This window comes from Gymnoscopelus microlampas (genome assembly GCF_963454915.1).
Source record: "Gymnoscopelus microlampas genome assembly, chromosome: 1".
Classification (NCBI taxonomy): Eukaryota; Metazoa; Chordata; class Actinopteri; order Myctophiformes; family Myctophidae; genus Gymnoscopelus; species Gymnoscopelus microlampas.
In genome coordinates, this window is record NC_139962.1 from 14,195,969 (window position 1) to 14,215,062 (window position 19,094).

The 19,094-nt window shown below is 41.9% G+C and overlaps 1 protein-coding gene across 2 annotated transcripts in view; it reads left to right on the forward strand.

The window, feature by feature from the left end:
* Positions 1-16,609, forward strand: part of uacab (uveal autoantigen with coiled-coil domains and ankyrin repeats b) — a 49,341-nt gene extending 32,732 nt beyond the window's left edge. For both annotated transcript variants that reach the window (XM_084078255.1, XM_084078256.1), the window contains exons 5-18: positions 778-835; positions 1,539-1,609; positions 2,173-2,279; positions 3,590-3,771; positions 4,178-4,215; positions 4,910-5,017; positions 6,097-6,129; positions 6,565-6,657; positions 9,252-9,288; positions 9,408-9,457; positions 10,035-12,749; positions 13,031-13,183; positions 13,418-13,483; positions 14,689-16,609. In XM_084078255.1, coding sequence (XP_083934381.1) covers positions 778-835; positions 1,539-1,609; positions 2,173-2,279; positions 3,590-3,771; positions 4,178-4,215; positions 4,910-5,017; positions 6,097-6,129; positions 6,565-6,657; positions 9,252-9,288; positions 9,408-9,457; positions 10,035-12,749; positions 13,031-13,183; positions 13,418-13,483; positions 14,689-14,760 — 3,783 coding nt within the window. In that variant the 3' untranslated portion in view covers positions 14,761-16,609. The remainder of the gene's footprint in view (positions 1-777; positions 836-1,538; positions 1,610-2,172; positions 2,280-3,589; positions 3,772-4,177; positions 4,216-4,909; positions 5,018-6,096; positions 6,130-6,564; positions 6,658-9,251; positions 9,289-9,407; positions 9,458-10,034; positions 12,750-13,030; positions 13,184-13,417; positions 13,484-14,688) is intronic.
* The last annotated feature ends 2,485 nt before the right edge of the window (positions 16,610-19,094 follow it).

Below are 19,094 nucleotides of genomic sequence, written 5' to 3' on the forward strand. Positions count from 1 at the left end.
TTTATGTGTTTACAGTGATAGGCTATCTGGACAACATTGTCCCCTCACAGCGTGGCACCCCACCCCACCCCCCCCAACCCTGGTATGGCAACCACCTAATAGAGCTGGGGGGCTGTTGGTGGTGTTGACAAGCCCGCCCTCCTGCAAACCTGTCGTCCATTCTAGGTGCCGTCATCACGCTGCAGATAGCAGCCGGACACCTAACCCCCCCCCCAAAACAACCCCCAACTCCTTCTGACAACCTGAACCCTTGAGGTATAGGATTTCTTCCCTTTACGCTATTGCCCCCTACCCCCCTTGTCATTTGACCGTGCTGCTCGCTTTTGGACCTTGTTGCTGGAGAGAGAAGGGTTTTTTATAGTGGGGGCCCCGAGCTAGCTTGCCCGCAAGCTAGCTCAGGCTACATAAGGCAGGCATTGAGTCCTCAAAGCGTTCATAGCGAGCCCTCATCGCCGTGGTAGTGAAGTGTCATTTGGTGAGCGACAGGTGTACAGGGAGATATTGTTGCGTTTCTGCATAATGGACCTCTTGCCTGACATGACCTGCCTGTTGTTGGGCCTCACATTCACAGCCGTGTCGCCAGCCCACCACAGTTGTAGCACTTTAACAGTTTTCTCCACAGCTGTGAAAGATGTCAACCATGAATGTTATTCTGTTCAGTGCTGCTCAAGTTGCTACAAGCCTTGTTCATGATTATTTATTTTAGTAGTAATTTGGGATACATGAACAACGTTGCAAACCTTTTTCAGCAACTCCACTCTTTGTGTCTTTCCACAGCACAATTGTCCCGTTGGAAATGTTGATCTACAGGGGAGAACAGCTCTGCATGATGCTGGTAAGAAAAGTCATGTCTCCTCTCCACAATTACCCTCTTAAGGCCAATTTATGCTTTGAGCGGCAAGTGTCGAACGGCACCACATCACACTACGTATCTCACAACATTCTGAGTTTTGAGCATTCATACTGTCTGTGACTCGCCAACAGCACATTGCCAGAAAACGTAAACAAGGAAGTGAATGTTCTTGTGCATCTCAGTGGTAAAGGGGCTTACTTCATTTTCCCAACCAATAACAGCAAGTGACATTTTATGAAGTGTCTGCAACCATTAATTTTTCCTGTAGGTACGCGAAGCGACACCGTTTGTTTTGACGTAACATTTTGTTTTGACGTCACTTTCGTCGTAGTACGACGCACCGTTTGACACTTGTCGCACAAAGCATACATTTACCGTTACCCTCCCATTCTGAATGACAGACTGACGATGCACTGGCGCTCTTGGAATTGAATTTAATCTCCAAAAAAGTTGACGTTTGCTCTATAAGTTGTTGCATATATTGGGAATAATATCTGCCTAAAGCCCAACTAATCTAAAGGGAATGTTTTAATCATAGTAATGAGTGCAATTGTAACTGTAATTGCCTTTTATTAGACACATGTTTTGCAGTATTTGAGGCCAAGCACATTCTCATGTCATGGATTTGATTTTGTTAAATGGGGTGTTAAATGATTAAGGTTGTTGTGCTCTTTGTTTTCTACAGTCATGGCCGGCTGCTCCTCCAGTGTGAAGCTGCTTTGCGACAGTGGAGTTTCTGTGAATGCCACTGATTTTGTGAGTACTGATTTTGCGGTTCATGTCACACATTGTATTGTCATTGTCTAGCGTTCGTGAATTTGTGTGGTTATGATTGTGGCAAGCAGTGTTGCCAGATTCTGTGAGAGAAACAAGCAACCAGGTCCAGGAACACCAGCCCAAAAGAAGCGACTATGGGCCACATGAGCACTTTAACATATACATCAGCTATTTGAAAATAGCAGATCTACAAGCTCACAACGCGTGGCATCGCGACACGTTGTGAGCTTGTAGATCTGCTATTTTCAAATAAAATCTTGCAGGGAAATTATAATAAGCAGATCTGGCAACCTTGGTTTCAAGACACATTCCATGTTGCCTTTTGTGCTATTGTTACTTTTATTGTAATAGTAGTTGTAGTTACAATTTATACTGTAAAGTCGGTTGCTTCACGCGTGGTGAAAAGAGATTCATTCATTCATTCAAATAAATATTTACCATGGAGGCAAAATGCATGACCGCTTTACTGTTTAGTATTTTGAGTCATGAAGATTATGACGTTGCTGGTGGTGTTTATGGGCAAGTGTATATTTGTTTTCCAGGATGGGAGGACCCCTCTGGTGCTGGCCACCCAGATGTGCCATCCACGCATCTGCCAGCTGTTGCTGGAGCGAGGAGCAGACATTGCCACCCGTGACAAACAAAACAAGTAAGGAAAATCACATTATGGCACCTAGATGGATACAAACAATATGCGGTGTGTGTGAAAGTTCAGGATTTGCGATGAGACTAAACTTTTTTAGCACAATTTATACTATCTCGTACGATGGTGTCTCACAACAAAAATAGTGTTGTGATGTGTTCTTGAGTTATAGAAATGCCAACCACAACTATAATATTAGACATCGAACTATTTTGTGTAACAATACAAGTCTTTTTAGAGCTTAAAGGGATATTTCACTTTCAAAAAAACTTTGGGTCATTTTATCGTCTACTCAGGCTTTTGTGAGCACCCCAGACAGTTTTTAAGTTGCTTGATTCAGTATTTAGATATTGATATTCATTTTATCAGACACGCCCCCTTCCTATACAAACCCATTATAACTTAAAACTCCATTTTTAACATGTTAGATTCATCAAAAACACCCGTCCTTGGTTCTGGTGACTCACCCTGCCCTCCTAATACGCGAGGGGGGCGTGTTTTTTCAATAACTTTTTTTATTTTTTAAAAATGTTTTTCTTTGGAAAATGAAAAAATGAAATACAATAAAAAAATTAAATAAAATAAATGAAAAAAATAATCGAAAAAACACGGCCCCTCGCATATTAGGAGGGCAGGGTGAGTCACCAGAACCAAGGACGGGTGTTTTTGATGAATCTAACATGTTAAAAATGGAGTTTGAAGTTATAATGGGTTTGTATAGGAAGGGGACGTGTCTGATAAAATGAATATCAAATATCTAAATACTGAATCAAGCAACTTAAAAACGGTCCGGGGTGCTCACAAAAGCCTAAGTAGACATTAAAATGACCCAAAGTTTTTTTGAAAGTGAAATATACCTTTAATGTGAACCAACTGCACAGAGTAAGAGGGTTTAAATCTATTACATTTTCCCTTCAAGAAATGTAATCAATCATGCTTATCTGTACCTGTAAAAAAGAAAGAAGAAATATCATCTGTTTTTGAATACAGAGTGAGAAAGTATGCCCAGGGCCGCTTCTCCCTACACGCACACTACGCAGGTTGCGTGGGGCCCCGCCTACCCGCCGATCAAAGAGGCCCCCTCTCCGCCCCCTCCCTTCAGCAGAAAATAACGTGCATTACTGCGTTCACATCAGCGCAGGCTGCGCAGCACACTAAAACAACAAATAAAGTAACAAAAAAAGTAACTTTATCCGCGGGAAACCCGAAAAAAAATCGTGCACGCGCGCATGTGTCCCGTATCATGCGTAGAGCCCCTGTGGAGTCTAAAGCGGCACTGAGTATGCCTGACCTGTCCTTCTGTGTGTCACCCTCAGAACAGCTCTGATCCTGGGCTGTGAGTATGGCTGTAAAGATGCAGTTGAAGTGCTGTTGAAGAACGGTGCTGATGTGTCTGTGGTGGACAGCCTGGGACACGACTCTTACCACTATGCTCGCCTCAACAAGAACCAGGATTTGGTAGCCATGGTGAAAACCCACCTCGACAACGCCACCAGAGGTCAGATGTCAACATTCACTAACTTTTGTTTGCCTTTTGTTCAGCCTTATATATTTTGTTGAACGGGGTCCCCCAAGAGTCTATATACATTGCCCCCTCATTTAGATCTGCTATTTTTGAAAAATCTTTAAAAAAAAAACTGTTAGGATTTAGACATCATTTTTAAGAATCGCCTCAGGTCTTATGGGTTAAAGGGATGCTGTGGTTAAAACTGTGTCTTCATCTCCAGCTTTGATGCAATCACTGTGTTCAGTGTTTGTTGAAAGTGTTTGTGTATTTTATGGTGTCTGCAAGTGTTTCTAACCATTGTATCACCCTTTGGATTGATAAAGTGCATTTTTTTTCCTTGTGCTGTAGGAGAAATTCAATGTCAAATCTAAGCTTTCCTTCTTTTTAATCTTTACAGTGAAAGATGCTGCAAAGCTGGAACAGAGGAGGCGCCAGGTAACCCAACAGCTTCCACATGATCTGCTGTCGTCAACTCTAAAACTACTTATTGGCATCTTTGCCATGGTTGGAGACACTCTCCTTATAGCGCTATTATTGCAGGCAATAAGCTACATTTTGACTGTGTTTGTGTTTGACTGTCTATTTGACCGTCTATTGCGCATTACTGCCCTCTAGTGATTATAGTCAATAACTGTTGAGAGCCTCGTATAGCAATTCGATGTGTTTCTAAAAAGTTGGCAATAATAGACTTCTCACAGCACTCAACTGAGGTGTCAGAGGCAGCTGAGGCTAACATAAAGGATCAGATCATTGATTGATTGATTTGAATATTGTATTAGGCAAAAATGTAAAACAGCACAGTTACATTTAAAATGCTTTGTCTAAAAGGTCCGTTCAAAAAAGTCCTTGTGGTCCTGTTTCCATTGAGGTCCTTGGAATCATTAGTGTGAGTTCCGTTACCACGTACGATTTATTCCAGTAAGCGTCAAACCAGAACTAACAATGCTCTGTGTTTGACATTCAAGTCCAAATTTGCATCCACCAATATGTGACGAACTCCTAAAGCGGACCTAATCCATCAAACATCCCTTAATTCTGTGATAATTGTCATCATAGGACATTGATAAACGTTGTGTTGGACTTGATGTGTGTATGTGATGAGTGATTCTGTCTTCAATGCATGCATTAGGACCTAGAGAGGCAGAATGAGAGTCAGCAGGAGAGTCTGAGGAAATTCCACCAGGAGCAGAGGCTTCTGCTGGACAAGGTCACCATACTGCAGCAACAGCTCTCACAGGTAGGTGCACAATACAGTTCAGAGCACACAACACCTCCCTTTCACACATCCAGTCAGGATAAGGATAATTCCTTTTAACAGGTCGTTCATGAAAGTCCTTGCGGTCTTGTTTCCAATGAGAACCTGTGAGCAATTAGGGGTTAAGAGTCTTGCTCAGGGACAAATTTCATTTCATCAACACATATGCTGACCTGGCCTGGAATCGAACCTGGGGCAACCAGGGGCAACCAGGGCCTCTGGCTCCCTAGGCGGGCTCACTAACCATTCAGCTATGGCCGCCCCAAGACTTGCCTTGTGTAGAGACCTCAGCCAGTTTACCACGCCTTGCACTATTTCAAAATGTGAAAAATAAAATACAATTTAGGCAGGTCTGTCATAAACATAGTCCCATATAATCACATAAACATAAAACTTAGAAAAAAAACAAATATATAACGGCTGGTACTAAATATATAATAGAGGAACAATATGGTGGTTGGTGGGGATGGGGGGGGGGGGCAAGGCATTGTGGTTATTATATTTGAAAAGCAAGCTTTTAGCCAAATGTTCCCCAAGTAGGCATTCCCTAAACCGTATTGCATTTGCGTCCCTATGGAGCACTGTCCAAGGTAATTGAAAACGGGAAGATACGTTATTTTGACAGAAAGATATTAGGCCTGACCTTGATTATTCGAATAGTCGACTAATCAGTCGAGACTGAGAGATTGGCCTTGTTCGTTATATTAATTAACTAATAGTTTGCCAAAAACAGGATATACATCATGATTTATTGGGAGAAACCAAGCAAATATATGTTAAATCAGACATTAAGCACCCCTACAGCACCCCTCCTCTATTGCATAACATCTTTTTTTGCATGATTCGACTGAGAGATTGGCAGTCGAATCAGAATCGACTGCCAATCTCAGTCGAATCATGCCCTTCGGGGGGGGGGTTGCATTGTTGCATTAGTCGACTATAGAAATTCTTAGTCGGGGACAGGCCTATAAGATATACATGCAGATATACACAGTGTACTCTCTATATTTTAGCGAGTCCTGCCCCTAATACACAGCTCTGATGTTCTTGTTCCCCTGCAGGAAAAAATAACAGTGGAAGACATTCACAAGGAGGTACGGTAGCAAAGCGTGAAGCCTTTACCTCTTAATAGATTACATGTCAGGACATTATTCTGTTACTTGTTTGGGGGAAATGAATGTAATTACAGCTCCATGGGGTGTAACTAGGGACCTTCACAAACCAAGGTCAAAACATACAATAACCACCATGTGATACATATCAAATGTCATTTCGCCCACTTAATGTAGCATGGAAGCCTAGTGTTTTTACTGTTTATAAGAACTATAAAACTACAAATAAATAAGGCTACTTTGTGTGTGTGTGTGTGTGTGTGTGTGTGTGTGTGTGTGTGTGTGTGTGTGTGTGTGTGTGTGTGTGTGTGTGTGTGTGTGTGTGTGTGTGTGTGTGTGTGTGTGTGTGTGTGTGTGTGTGTGTGTGTGTGTGTGTGTGTGTGTGTGTGTGTGTGTGTGTGTGTTTTACCGAATCAGAGGGAACAGCTGAAAGTCTTACTCGGTGCCAAAGAGAGAGAGGAGGGGACACGAGGCCTGGAAACGGTCAAGGTCCAGCTCCGGAGCACCTTGGTCAGTAACCATATAAAAACATTAACATTGCTAGGCTATGATTCTGAGATGAGAGGTCTGTGGGGATTTGGTGTTCAGACCTCATATATTTTAGTTGTATGTGCTTCTCAGACAATTCTAAAACGATGTGTGTACTCAATTCATAAACAATCAAATACCTGCTCTAGATTATAGATACATGTATGAATGCATTTATTTGATTAATGATATGAATGGGGAAATATCCCGATAGAATTACATTACATTAGATTACAGTCATTTAGCAGACGCTTTTATCCAAAGCGACTTACAATAAGTGCATTCAACATAGGTAGGGAACGAAACTACTAATCACCAGAAGTCTTAAGTGCATTTCCTGCAAAAACAAGCAACCAAGAGTATACCTAGCGCTAAGGTAAAAGTGCAATATATCAACTACCTACTTTCTTAAACAGATGAGACAAAATAGCAAAATCGAATGAGCACGAGCTAAAACAAATAAGTGTATCGACTAAACAAGATCCAATAACACAATACAACAATAAAACAAGAGTTCGTACAACTAAAATCTCTGCACATTGTCCGCAAGGCCATTCGGCATAACCTCTACCCCAAATGTATCAAACAGGCCACTTCATGTTTTGGCCTTTAAATCTTGAACCGTAGTTTGTACAATCAATATTTTGTTCCCCTAGTGTCCTTGAATCATGACGCAACTCCCCGTATAAGCCATGCCCATTTCTGACAGACAATATTTTCTTGTTTTCTTCAAAACATTTTGCTACTACTCCTACAGACTCACAGAAATCGTTACACATTATTTTATTTTTTTATTAGAGTTGTGTGATCAAGATGTATCAGTTTTGTTTTCAGATTCCAGTCACATTCCCATTTTGCAAAAAATGCCGATCTTCCCCATATTTGAATCACTCATTGAGGGGCATTTGATCAGCATAGAGCCAAAAGCGATCTCACTTCCACCCATAGGGGGCACCACAAATGCTACAAATATTACTGTTTGTTGTGTGTCAATATGTGTATATCACTGTCTAGTCACAGCTTTGGACATACTTTATATCGTAAATAAACAGACAATTTTCCCATCAATGGCAAAAAAAAATGTTTTTGCGTTTGTCTACATTTTCTTCAAAGTCAATAACATTACTGAACTTACCTGAATAACTGAATCATAACTGAAACAACATTGTGAATTTTGTTCGTAAATTGATCTATTCTCAGCTTCAAATCAGACTTCAAATCAATGTACTCATATTTAGCATATTGCCTTACCTATATCAAACAACGTTTCAGTCTGCAAGTAGATTTTCATAGCATACTGAAATAAATGGAATCCAATGGCTTCCTTGAAAATCAAATAAAGTATGGCATGCTTTGCAAAATAATGTCTAGAATGGTGCCAGTCATCATAGTAAATGATGCAAGAAAACTGGATGAATATGCATGTTACTTACAATAGGTTAGTGTGGTGTATTCAAGAACTGAAACAGTGGAATATGAAATTACTATGATATTAATACATTATAACCCAAACATATATTTCTGTGTGGGCCCAGCTGTAATACAATCAATTCAGAGTTCCTGGCCATTATAGAGAGTCCAGGTGAGAGGTGAGAGTCACAACAGTCGTTCTGATAAACCTTTTTGTTTCTTTGTTCAGAGGCATTGACACCCTCTGTCTTGTCTTGATCACTCAGGGCAAGTCTTTTGTATTCAATTGAACTAATCAAAGTAATCATTGTTCCTTCCTGGGTAATCGGCTACAGACAGGATATGCGTAGTGAATGATTAGAAGCCAGGTCAAGATGATTGAGTTAGCAGTAAAATATATACACTTTGATTATTCTTCAGTTTTAGGTTTGCAGTGTGTAGTTAAAATGATTAAAGTCTGAATAACTATGACTTGTATGGTTAACAAAGAGAAACGTCAGTTAAGGAAAATATAGTCTTAAAGTAGTCTGCTCTAGTTAGTTAAAAATAGTCTTAAAGTAACTGTTGTCTTTGTTGACTCATTGTATTTTCTAACTGCTGTTTGCAATTGTGAATGTATAATGTGTGTGGACTTGATTTGAAGGTAATAAGATGTTAAACAAATATTTCATAATATGAGCTTGTGTAAAAGTATAGTTTTATAGATAGGGATAAAGAAAGATTTCATGTATTAAAGTGAAGGAGGCAGATCGTTAATTCATTGCATGAGAAGGGGCTGGCCCAAGCCTTTTGTTTCTAAAAAACTTGTTTGTGAGTGGTCAAGAGATGGGCCTGGGAGGGGGAGCTAATATGTCAAAGGTTTCAGTATAAAGTACAATGTTCTGGTGATTTAGGGACTCTGTGAATTCGGCTACACAGATGTCACGTCCAACAGAATAAAACAGATTCTATGGACTGCGCCATATGACGATTTGATTTGTATGTATGAATTGCTAAGAACTCTGACAATAAAAGTGAATTGTTTGAGAATGGAAACTCCGGTCTCTGAGCGTTGGCTTATTTCCCCGTCATTTGGATATTGACTCGTATTTCTACCGGTTCTCTTATGGCCAGAGACGACATTAGTAAACTCAGATTTTCTCTCTATCTCTATTTTGTGTTCACAGGGGGATTATGCTGGACAATCTGTAATGATGAGCAAAGGTGAACTTTGTTTAATTACGAATTCAGTTGCAAGATTACAGATTAGCATGTCTCAACACCATTAGAAAAGGCTAAATAGGTCTGACAATAATGATGCTTTGCACTTGTCTCTTTCGCAGGCAAAGAGAACATTCTGGTCAAGCAGTCGCACAGCTTGGATTCTGATCAAGTAAGCCTCTTGGTGGCTCAGTTTCATGTGGTTTACAAATTCAAAGTACTCACTGTCAATGTGTGTTAGTGATTCTGTCAGCTTCAGTGGGCTTATAGCAAGCTTATAGCAAGAGCTCTTATAATAATAAACTGCTGAAATCCCTATCTGAAACTAAAAGTTAATCTCAGCCCTTAAGCAAAATGTTATGAATTCCCATAGCCGCATGGGAAATCGGTTTGATCGGCAGATCTCCCAAAAATATTGATAAAACCATAAATACCCTTTTATGGGGTACGCTGATGTCATCAATGAAACGTCATAGACTGGCCTAGACTCCATATTTGGGTATATCTGACACAGAACTTAAGAACATAAACGAGCATAACATAGACGCAGACAAACGGGTACAACAGGTATTGCATAACTGGGTGCGGCATGCATTTCCAATTTGCATCGTTACCGACTTAACCGACTGAACGATATAAGTTGGAAATGCATTCCCCACCTAGTTATGCAATACCTGTTGTACCCGCCTCTAGATTTTGCACATTTATTGTAAGATGAATATTTAATGAAGTGTTTCTACTTCTTGCAGCTGCTCCAGAATCCCAGCACATCACGTTCCATGTCTAGACCCTTAGAGTTGGGCCAAGCACATAGTGTGGGCTGGGACCTATCTGAGATGGATGCCCTCCGACGAGAGCTTGATGCTGTGAGGAGAAGGCAGCAGGCAGCTGAGGACGAGACTGCCCGGCTTCAAGCACATCTCTCCTGCAAGAATAAGGAGTGCCAAGAATTGATCCAGAGCCGAGACACCATCCAGAAGCAGGCTGATCAGCAGGTTCAAGAACTAGAGGATGCCTTGGGCGATGTCCAGAAGAGGATGCTGGATTCTGAGTGTAAAGTCAAGCAGCTGCAGGCACACGTGGTGACAGTCAAGGAGCACTTAGGAGGCATAGCAGCTGAAGAACTCCGTAGCCAGCTGCGGGATGTGAAGGGCAAATATGAAGGAGCTTCAGCTGAGGTGGGTCGTGTCCGCAACCGCCTCAAACAGAGCGAGAAAGCCTTGGAGGAGTACAAGAGCAGTGAAGGTCAGCTGGCGGCTGAGGTCGAAAGACTCGGCCAGGATATGAGCGGTTTAACAGCTGAAAGGGATGAGATGGCAGAGGCCTTATTAGAGATGGAAACCCAGCTGAAGGAGACGGGGACTAAACAGGGCGCCACAGTGCCAGCTGAGAAGTTTGACAACATGAAGAACCTGCTGTCCAACGCAGTGGACGAGAAGGAGCGCCAGCTAGCTGAGCTGAGAGAAGACTACGATCGCGTGCTAGAGGAGGTGGCTGAACTCCACCGGGAGGTTGACAACCGGTCATCCCAAGGGGGGAAAGGGTCCGTGTCTGCTGAGGAGCACCAGAAGATCAGGGCCACTCTGGAGGAGCACAACGCCTCGTTGAAAAGGAGACTCGCTGACGTGACCGCCAAGAGTCAGGGGCTGATCCAGGAGGTTGAGGAGAGCGAGGAAGAGAGGGAAATCCTCCGGGAGCAGCTGGATGAGCTCAGCAGTAGGATCGAGGCAGAATTTATACCCATCGGGGACCATGAGGAAGCTGGGAGGACTATGGTAAAAGCCATGGAGGAACTGGAGGACAAACTTGTAGAAGCCAGTGAACGGTATGGCAAAGCGGAAGCACAGGTCCAGCAGCTTCAAACTGAGAGGAGCTCACTGAGCGAGAACATGACTTGTCTCCAAAATGCCAACATGACACAGCAGTCTGAGATGGACGATCTGATGTCTCAAAACGCTGAGCTGCTGCTGGAACTGGAAGCGCTGCAGAAAAGATGTGAAGACAGAGAAAATGAGTTGGCACACGTCTCAGTGCAGAGTGAGTCTATGAAACAGAGCCTGGAGGGAGATTATGTGCCCAGAAACCTGCACGAACACATGAAGATGGAGCTGAGCGCCGCTTTGGAGAAGGCTGAGGCCGAGATGTCAAAGTTGGAAACCAAGGGGAAAGAAAGTGGGGAAGAGCTGAGAAATGTGAAAGATGGAAGTGACAAGTTGAAGGGAAAGTTGGAGAAAGTTATGTCGGAGGTGAAAAAGGACTATGTGAGCTTAAAAGACCACGAGGCTGTCAGGCGGGAACTGAGTGCTGCCGTGGTGGAGGCAGAAGGCAGAGTGAAGGAGGTTTCCGCGATGTATTTGTCAGCTCAAGAGGAAATGGTGAAGCTGAACCAAGAGCTGGAGGCTCAGAAGGGAGAACTGGACACCATACAGGAGGCCATCCAGGCTAAGTTCATCCCACTGGCAGCCATCGAGGAGAGAGAAAGTTCTTACAATGCCAAAATAAAGGACTTGACAGGAAAGGTGTTAGAAATGGAAGAGAAATGCAACAAGGAGAAGTCTGTTGGAGAGCGCCACAAACAGGACAAGGAAAAACTCAAGGTTGAGATGGAGTCTCTTCAAATGAGATTAGAAGCTGCATCTGTTACTAGTGAACAACATAAGGAAGTGGAGGTGAACTACAAGGGCAAAATAGAGGACTTGACCATGAAGTTGAGTGACCTAGAGCAACAGCACAAGCAGGTAACTGTCCACAGAAATGAGCTTGTTGAGCAGAATACCACCTACATTGACGAGAGGCAAAACCTCCAACAACGCCTTGAATCAAAGGTTGCCCAGCAAGAAAACTATGAGACTGAGCTCAGAGCCCTCAGAGTCACTGTGCACCAAACTCAGGCTGAATGTAAAAAATCTAAGGAGGCTCAGCATGAAGAGACCCAAAGGGCTTCCACCTTGGAAAAGGAGCTCCAGGGGCACTACGGAGATCAGGCTACCCTCCTCCAGCAGCACGCCCAGGCCAAGGGAGCCCTAGAGGCTGTAGTGGCCAAACTCCACCTGGCCCTCCGCGAAGAGGAGGAGGCCAACGCCCAGAGGGCCGACGACATCACAGCCCTGCAGTCGGAGCTCCTCCGAGCTACACAGGCTCTTGAGGAGCTCCGTGATAAGGAAGACCAAATCAATCAGCTGAAGACAGAGAAGCAGCGACTAGAAGAGGAAGTTGCCGACCTGGGCAACAAACTGTTGGGGCAGGCTGAACAGTGTGAGGAGCTCCATCTGGAGGTAGACCAGGCGAGGGAGGCGGAGTCCAGGGCCAGCACAGAAAGGGACGCGGTGCAGCAGAAAGGCCAGGCCATCGAGAGCGAAATCAGGGAGCTGAAGGAGAGGTATGACAATTCGCTGAGCACCATCGGAAATCTGCAACAGAGGATCAAGACGTCAGCTGAGCAGACTGAAGTCAAGGACAAGAAGGTGGGAAACATTTATGTAATTATACTTCTGCAGCACTGCTACAAACTATATTTATTATATAAGTAGACTCAACGTCCAAGGATGTGTGGTAGGACTTCGCCTCAATTAAACCAATTTATTTTGGCCAGAAACGGTAAGGGTTTAATTCTGGGAAGGCGCGTCCAACTCCTCCTTTGCTATATTTATTATACTGTATGTGATGAATATATACAGTTTTTCATAACTGACCATTTCTAAGCTGTGTATTAATATCAGTGTTAACAGCTGTGTGTTTTTCTCAGATCACAGAGTTGCTGACAGACGTAGAGCGACTAAAGCAGGCTCTGAACGGTTTGTCCCAGCTGGCATATGCAGGCAATGCCCCCAACAAGAGACAGACGCAGCACGTGGATACACTCCAAGGCCAAATCAAAACCCTCCAGCAACAGCTGGCTGTAAGTAGACACATACATTGATATAATGTCTGGAAGAACTGTGGTGGAGCATATTATTTCGTTGCTGTCAGGCAGAAATCCTGCATCTCCATATATATATATTTTTTTTTTTCGATGAACAGTTTTGTACATAGAAGGTTTCCACCCGACAGCAACAATATGATTGTATCTGAAGCTTCTGCCATGTCAGCACAATGACAATGTATTTCTCCGTCTTCTGTTCTCTTCTGTAAGGATGCTGAGAGGCAACACAGGGAGGTGGTTTCAATTTATCGAACTCATCTTCTCAGTGCAGCACAGGTACGTTACCTAGAGTCATGCCCATTAAGGTGTTTGCTTGTGTGAAATACTGGAAGTAAAAAAATAAAAGTGCCTTCACTTCCTTGTGTCACTATATGACAATGCTTTTATCCAGACTGACATATCATTCAGGGTTCCCCCCAGGAAAATGCTTAGTCTAGGTGGTAAGTACCGGAGACGGGTGCACGTGCGCATGTACACTAGGGCTGTACGATACTGGAAAAAATGTCATACCTTGATATTTATGCCAAATATCTCAAGAACGATACAGTAGCCTGTATAATGTGACTGACTATGGGTTCACACTTATTATTTTCTATTATAAGTGTAGCAACAGTGAAAACTAAGCATTATTCAAAAGACATCATACAAGTCAATCTTGCTCTTATTTTTTCTTTTGACTTGAATGCACTCTTATTTTGAAGTCCTCTCACCATAACTCAAATGCTTACTTTCGTGTGAATTGACGAACATGCTAAACTTTGCTCAGAAAATCACTGATTGTACAATAAACGGACATTAGTAAGTAGCCTACTGCTATTTTGAATCTGACATAAGGAGTCGACATAAATAGTAAAGCTTTTCATGCAGAAGGCTTTATAAGGTGCTTGCTGCATTAAAACAGCAGAGAGTGTTGGGTGGGAGAGGTGAAGGCTCTATGTCCTCCCGGTGGGGGCTCCTCACTGGCAGGTGAGCCAGTAAGATACAACAGCAGTGACAACACACATAAATGTGGGAATTAATTGGCATAACGATAATGGGAAGCTTTCCATTGCACAATGCACATACTGTTACCCAATACCATATGCAATATACCTGTCCTGTTAATATTTGCTGGCTGCTACTACTATTACAGACTCTCCTACCAATGTTGTGTCTATTGTTGTAATATTTGCACTATCCTGTCACCTAATGGCAAATTCAACACCATCCTGTGTATATTAGCTGCTACTAGAATTTCTAATAATAAATGTGGGACTGCACTAGGCTGTACTAGGCTGTACTGCACTGTGTATGCTGAATGTGAGAAATCGGCAAACAAGATCTTCATTCTGCTGTGCTGTGTGTTGGTATAACAACAATAAAGCTGAATTGAGTTGAATGCTAAGCCTTTCTCACTGTGGATAGCTTGCAAGTGGTCTCCTACTGTGGAATACTGTACACATGGATTAACCAGTGTCTATTGTTGTGTGTGTCTTTTCTAGGGCCACATGGATGAGGATGTCCAAGCAGCCTTACTACAGATCATCCGCATGAGACAGGAGTTTGTGTGCTAAAGTTTATCCCAGCAAAACACAGTGATGCCTTCTGACTCAAATTCACCACACATCCCCTTGCTACAGAGCATCCTCGCTGTGGCCCCTGTGGGTGCCGTGTGTGTGTGTGTGTGTGTGTGTGTGTGTGTGTGTGTGTGTGTGTGTGTGTGTGTGTGTGTGTGTGTGTGTGTGTGTGTGTGTGTGTGTGTGTGTGTGTGTGTCGTACTCAGACATGGTCCATCTTAATAGGGAACGGAGTGTTTGTTGTTGCTAGATGTCAAACAATTTTATACTATAAAGGAAAAGTCCGTTTGTGGGAAACTGATGATTGCATCTATAACAATGTTAAGTTTTATGTAACTGACCAGAGGAATGTATGATTGCTCATTTCAAAATCATTTTGATTTGTTCAACTACCTACATGCAGGATATTTCTTCAGTGTTAAATATGTGCAAAGTTCTATTAATTAACACTTACTATCTTTGCTCTCAATTCTCACCAAAACTATGAATACACATCTTCATTTGACTATATTGAATGAGCTTAGAGGGATTTATTTGACTTTTTCTATATTTACACCCCGACCCCCCCACCCCTTCCTTACTTTTAGCTAAATTGTCTAACTCTTAACCAACTTATTTAGTTTCAGAGATTGTCTCAACCCATTGTGGGTACAGTTATCCTCCTCTTTATGTCCAAAGTAACTTGAGTTTTGTCTGTAATGCAAGTGGAAGTCATCCGATAGAAATCATTTGGGGAGCTCACGCAAATGACTACCTGACTTAGACAGGTATCCTTTTTACTACTCACATTGTATGGTGCAATAGAGACTGTAGAGGGGATTGTGTTGGATTTGAGTCACGTGGTATGTTTTTTCTTGAGGGAGAAATAGAAATCCTTTGCTGTGTCCTACAGTTTGCAGTGGCGCATTGTCCTTTTGTTCAAACCAGTGTCCTCTTGTGGTGAGACTTGGCAGGCCAAGTTCATAATGTGGATGTTGACATGTCTTGCTCAGGGGTGAGCAACTGTTGTTCTGGGAAGCCCAATTTGTATGTTTTGTTTGTTGTTTTTTTGCCCCAAAACTAACTTGGTGTTGAACATAAGTTCTCTTGGAACACAATGCTTCCCAGATTGGTTAGAAGGCATCAGGAATGCAGTTAAGACCGATTGTTTGGTGTAAAAGTACAGGGAATCCTCTACTATCTGCCATTGTTTTCCTCTTTTTAATAGGAGAGGTAACTTGAAGTTACCACTCACTCTTCGAACAAGAGTTACACACCCCTGAGCCAGCATGTTGTGACTATTCATGGTTTATTCTAGTGGTGTTGTGATTGTTGAGCAAGTCTCTTGTGCCTTTACACTGATATATTTTTTCATAGCTTTGTACTACTTTAATAAATATACACTATGTGATGATGACTATTATATTCAGCAGGTCTGGAGTAGAACGGCACAAAACACTTGTTCAGGTTAACATTTAGGATGCCATTTAATAATAATTGACTACATCCCTTTATCTATGTGGATAGGCCACTCTTAAGGTTCACCTTAAGCACTCCCCAAAATGTCTTTACCTTTGAGCTAACACACCTTACCATGTAAAATGTATTACTAAATGCTTAGTTATGCTAGAAAAATACACTGTTGGCCACACTAAACCTCAGATAACATAGAAAAATTACACCTGAATTTTCTATAATGTAGAACTTTGGAATAACATTAATTAATATTTGCCTGTCGCTCCCATTAAACAAATTCCAGTATAAAAATCTAATGATGCAAATCTATTTTAAATTGGTTGTGTTCTCTAGCGATGGTATTTGTGTTTGTGAATAAGTGAAGCAAAATTAATAAAAGTGCCTAACATAGAAACTATGTTTTTGTTGGCTTATCTGTTCAGTAAAGATTATACATCTGAAGACATACGACATACATGGTGTTTGATTTATATTTACCAAGCCCTGATACATGACTGTCATATATTATGACAGTCATGGATGAGTCATTTTCTCCGTATGCTTTCAACCACGTGACCCTATCGGTTGGGAGGTGTATTGCATTCTGATAGATTATAACTAATAAGAGAAAATGCCCACAGATCGGATTAAAATGCTTTTATTGAACAATGCGGAATATACGGGTACTTCAGTGGGGTCGTACATAATTGCAACATCCGTGGCCATGGGGTAAGCACCTTATATTTGAAATCTGAACGTTTATGCAGATGTACGGACCAAAAAGGGAGAAAGTGCAAACACTATTTTGAAGATCATCCAAGACGTCTTGTGATCCAAGGCTAGGCATGTTATAATAGGTGAACATTTGACAAAAATAGTAGATCTACAAACTCACAAGCTTCGAGATCGGGTCTTTTCAGTGAAGAGATTTGGAGTAAAGGGATAAAACAAGGCTCCCTCGTAATAGGAGATCTTGTATCTCAATGGGATTTCTCCTGAAAATAAAGGTTAAATAAAAATAAAAGGAGGGTGTCATATGTACAGTATATATGTGGTTAAACTGCCATGTCCAACGCTTTGATAGTTTTTCCTTCTTTCTCCCTTTCTACAATGTTTTTCTGATGAAAACATGGGTTCATGTTTCCACTTTTAACCTGGCATCCCTATTTTAAGTATAAAAAAGTAAATGAGAAATGTACAAATACAATAGAGACTACTGTATAATGCAAAAATAGTTTTAATGCCTTCAAACAGCTATAAAACTTTCTGTTTTATGTAAATGAACCTTACAGAGTACTCAGCCACGTGTTTCGAGTGCTGATCCTTGTATTGATGCTTTATTCTATCGATTACTTTTTAGATTAATCCAATATCTGAAAAAATATAATAATGTATATATACAATATAAATAATTTTCTATATTGTAATGTTTATATATCAACAAATCACTTAAGCATTATGTTATATACTTCATCGCACAATGGTGTCATGCAAAAATATTTGAACCATCAATCACTGATTGTTGGAACACTGACTGTATTGTTGCTTTTTTTTTTGCCTTTCCATTAGTACCTGGCACTAACGGCATACTACTAAAGTACCTGTTACTAAGCACTCACGTTTGGAAAGGGCTGGGTTGATAGCAAATAGTGATGTGTAAATGATACTGACCTGACTACTAACTGGTTTATTTGGCCCCACATACAGAGGCAATTTTTATGAACAGACAAAGCACCTGAGGCCCAGGCTGCTGTGGGAAAGTTGGTACTTGTGGTTGGTTGATGCAAAATTCTATAAATATATGCATATAAGTGAATTAAAAAGTAAGAGAAGATATGGCACTGGAACAACTTGTAGTATTCACTTTGTGCATTGGAGGGCGACAAAGACAGTTACAAATAATTTAACTAGTTGAACATGTGTGTGTGTGTGTGTGTGTGTGTGTGTGTGTGTGTGTGTGTGTGTGTGTGTGTGTGTGTGTGTGTGTGTGTGTGTGTGTGTGTGTGTGTGTGTGTGTGTGTGTGTGTGTGTGTGTGTGTGTGTGTGTGTGTGTGTGTGTGTGTGTGTGTGTGCGTGCGTGCGTGCGTGCGTGCGTGCGTGTAATATGTGTGTGTGCGCAGGTGTAGGTTACTATAGGTATGGTGATTATATTTAATACATAACAGCTTTTGTATTCTTTCTCTGTTTTACTTATGCATGTCTTGACCTGGGGTATGACATATATGACCTTTCTGCAGGAAGGTTTCCAGTTCGATATCCTGGACCAGCAGGAAGAATCTGGGCAGCGAAGTAGATGAGCAACACTCACCCCTCAATGAATACCCACTGTTGAAGTGCCTTTGAGCAAGACATCTAAACCTAACCGCTAAAGTGGAGATGCTCAGTGGTAAGCAGTATAATAGGTGTTACTGTGTAACTGTGTGAGTGTGAACCAGGGCATTGCTGAAAAAGAGCATTTGTGCTCAGCGAACCTACACTGGATAAATAATGGTTAAAAATATGGCAAAAGATGACTGTTTGACAGCAAGCCTGTTGGGGACGGAAACAGGACAGGTGGGTACCAAAACCATCTGGGCAGCACTAGGGACATATGGACACCTGGACGAGCGGGCACTTAGGGGTGGAAATAACTGGGCACCAGGACAACTGGACACCAAAACCATCTGGGCACTAGGGACATGTGGGCACCTGAATTAGTTTTTTCAAATAAACTATTATATTGTACTTTTGACCTTGTTGATGTGTTGGGTTTGTGGCTTTAAAGAACTGTGGGTTAAATATCACTTATCAACAACAAAGCAGCATGCTATGTAAAGTTAAAAAACACTTGTGGACACAAATCCTAATTCAGGTGCCCACTCGTCCAGGTGGCCACATGTCCCTAGTGCCCAGATGGT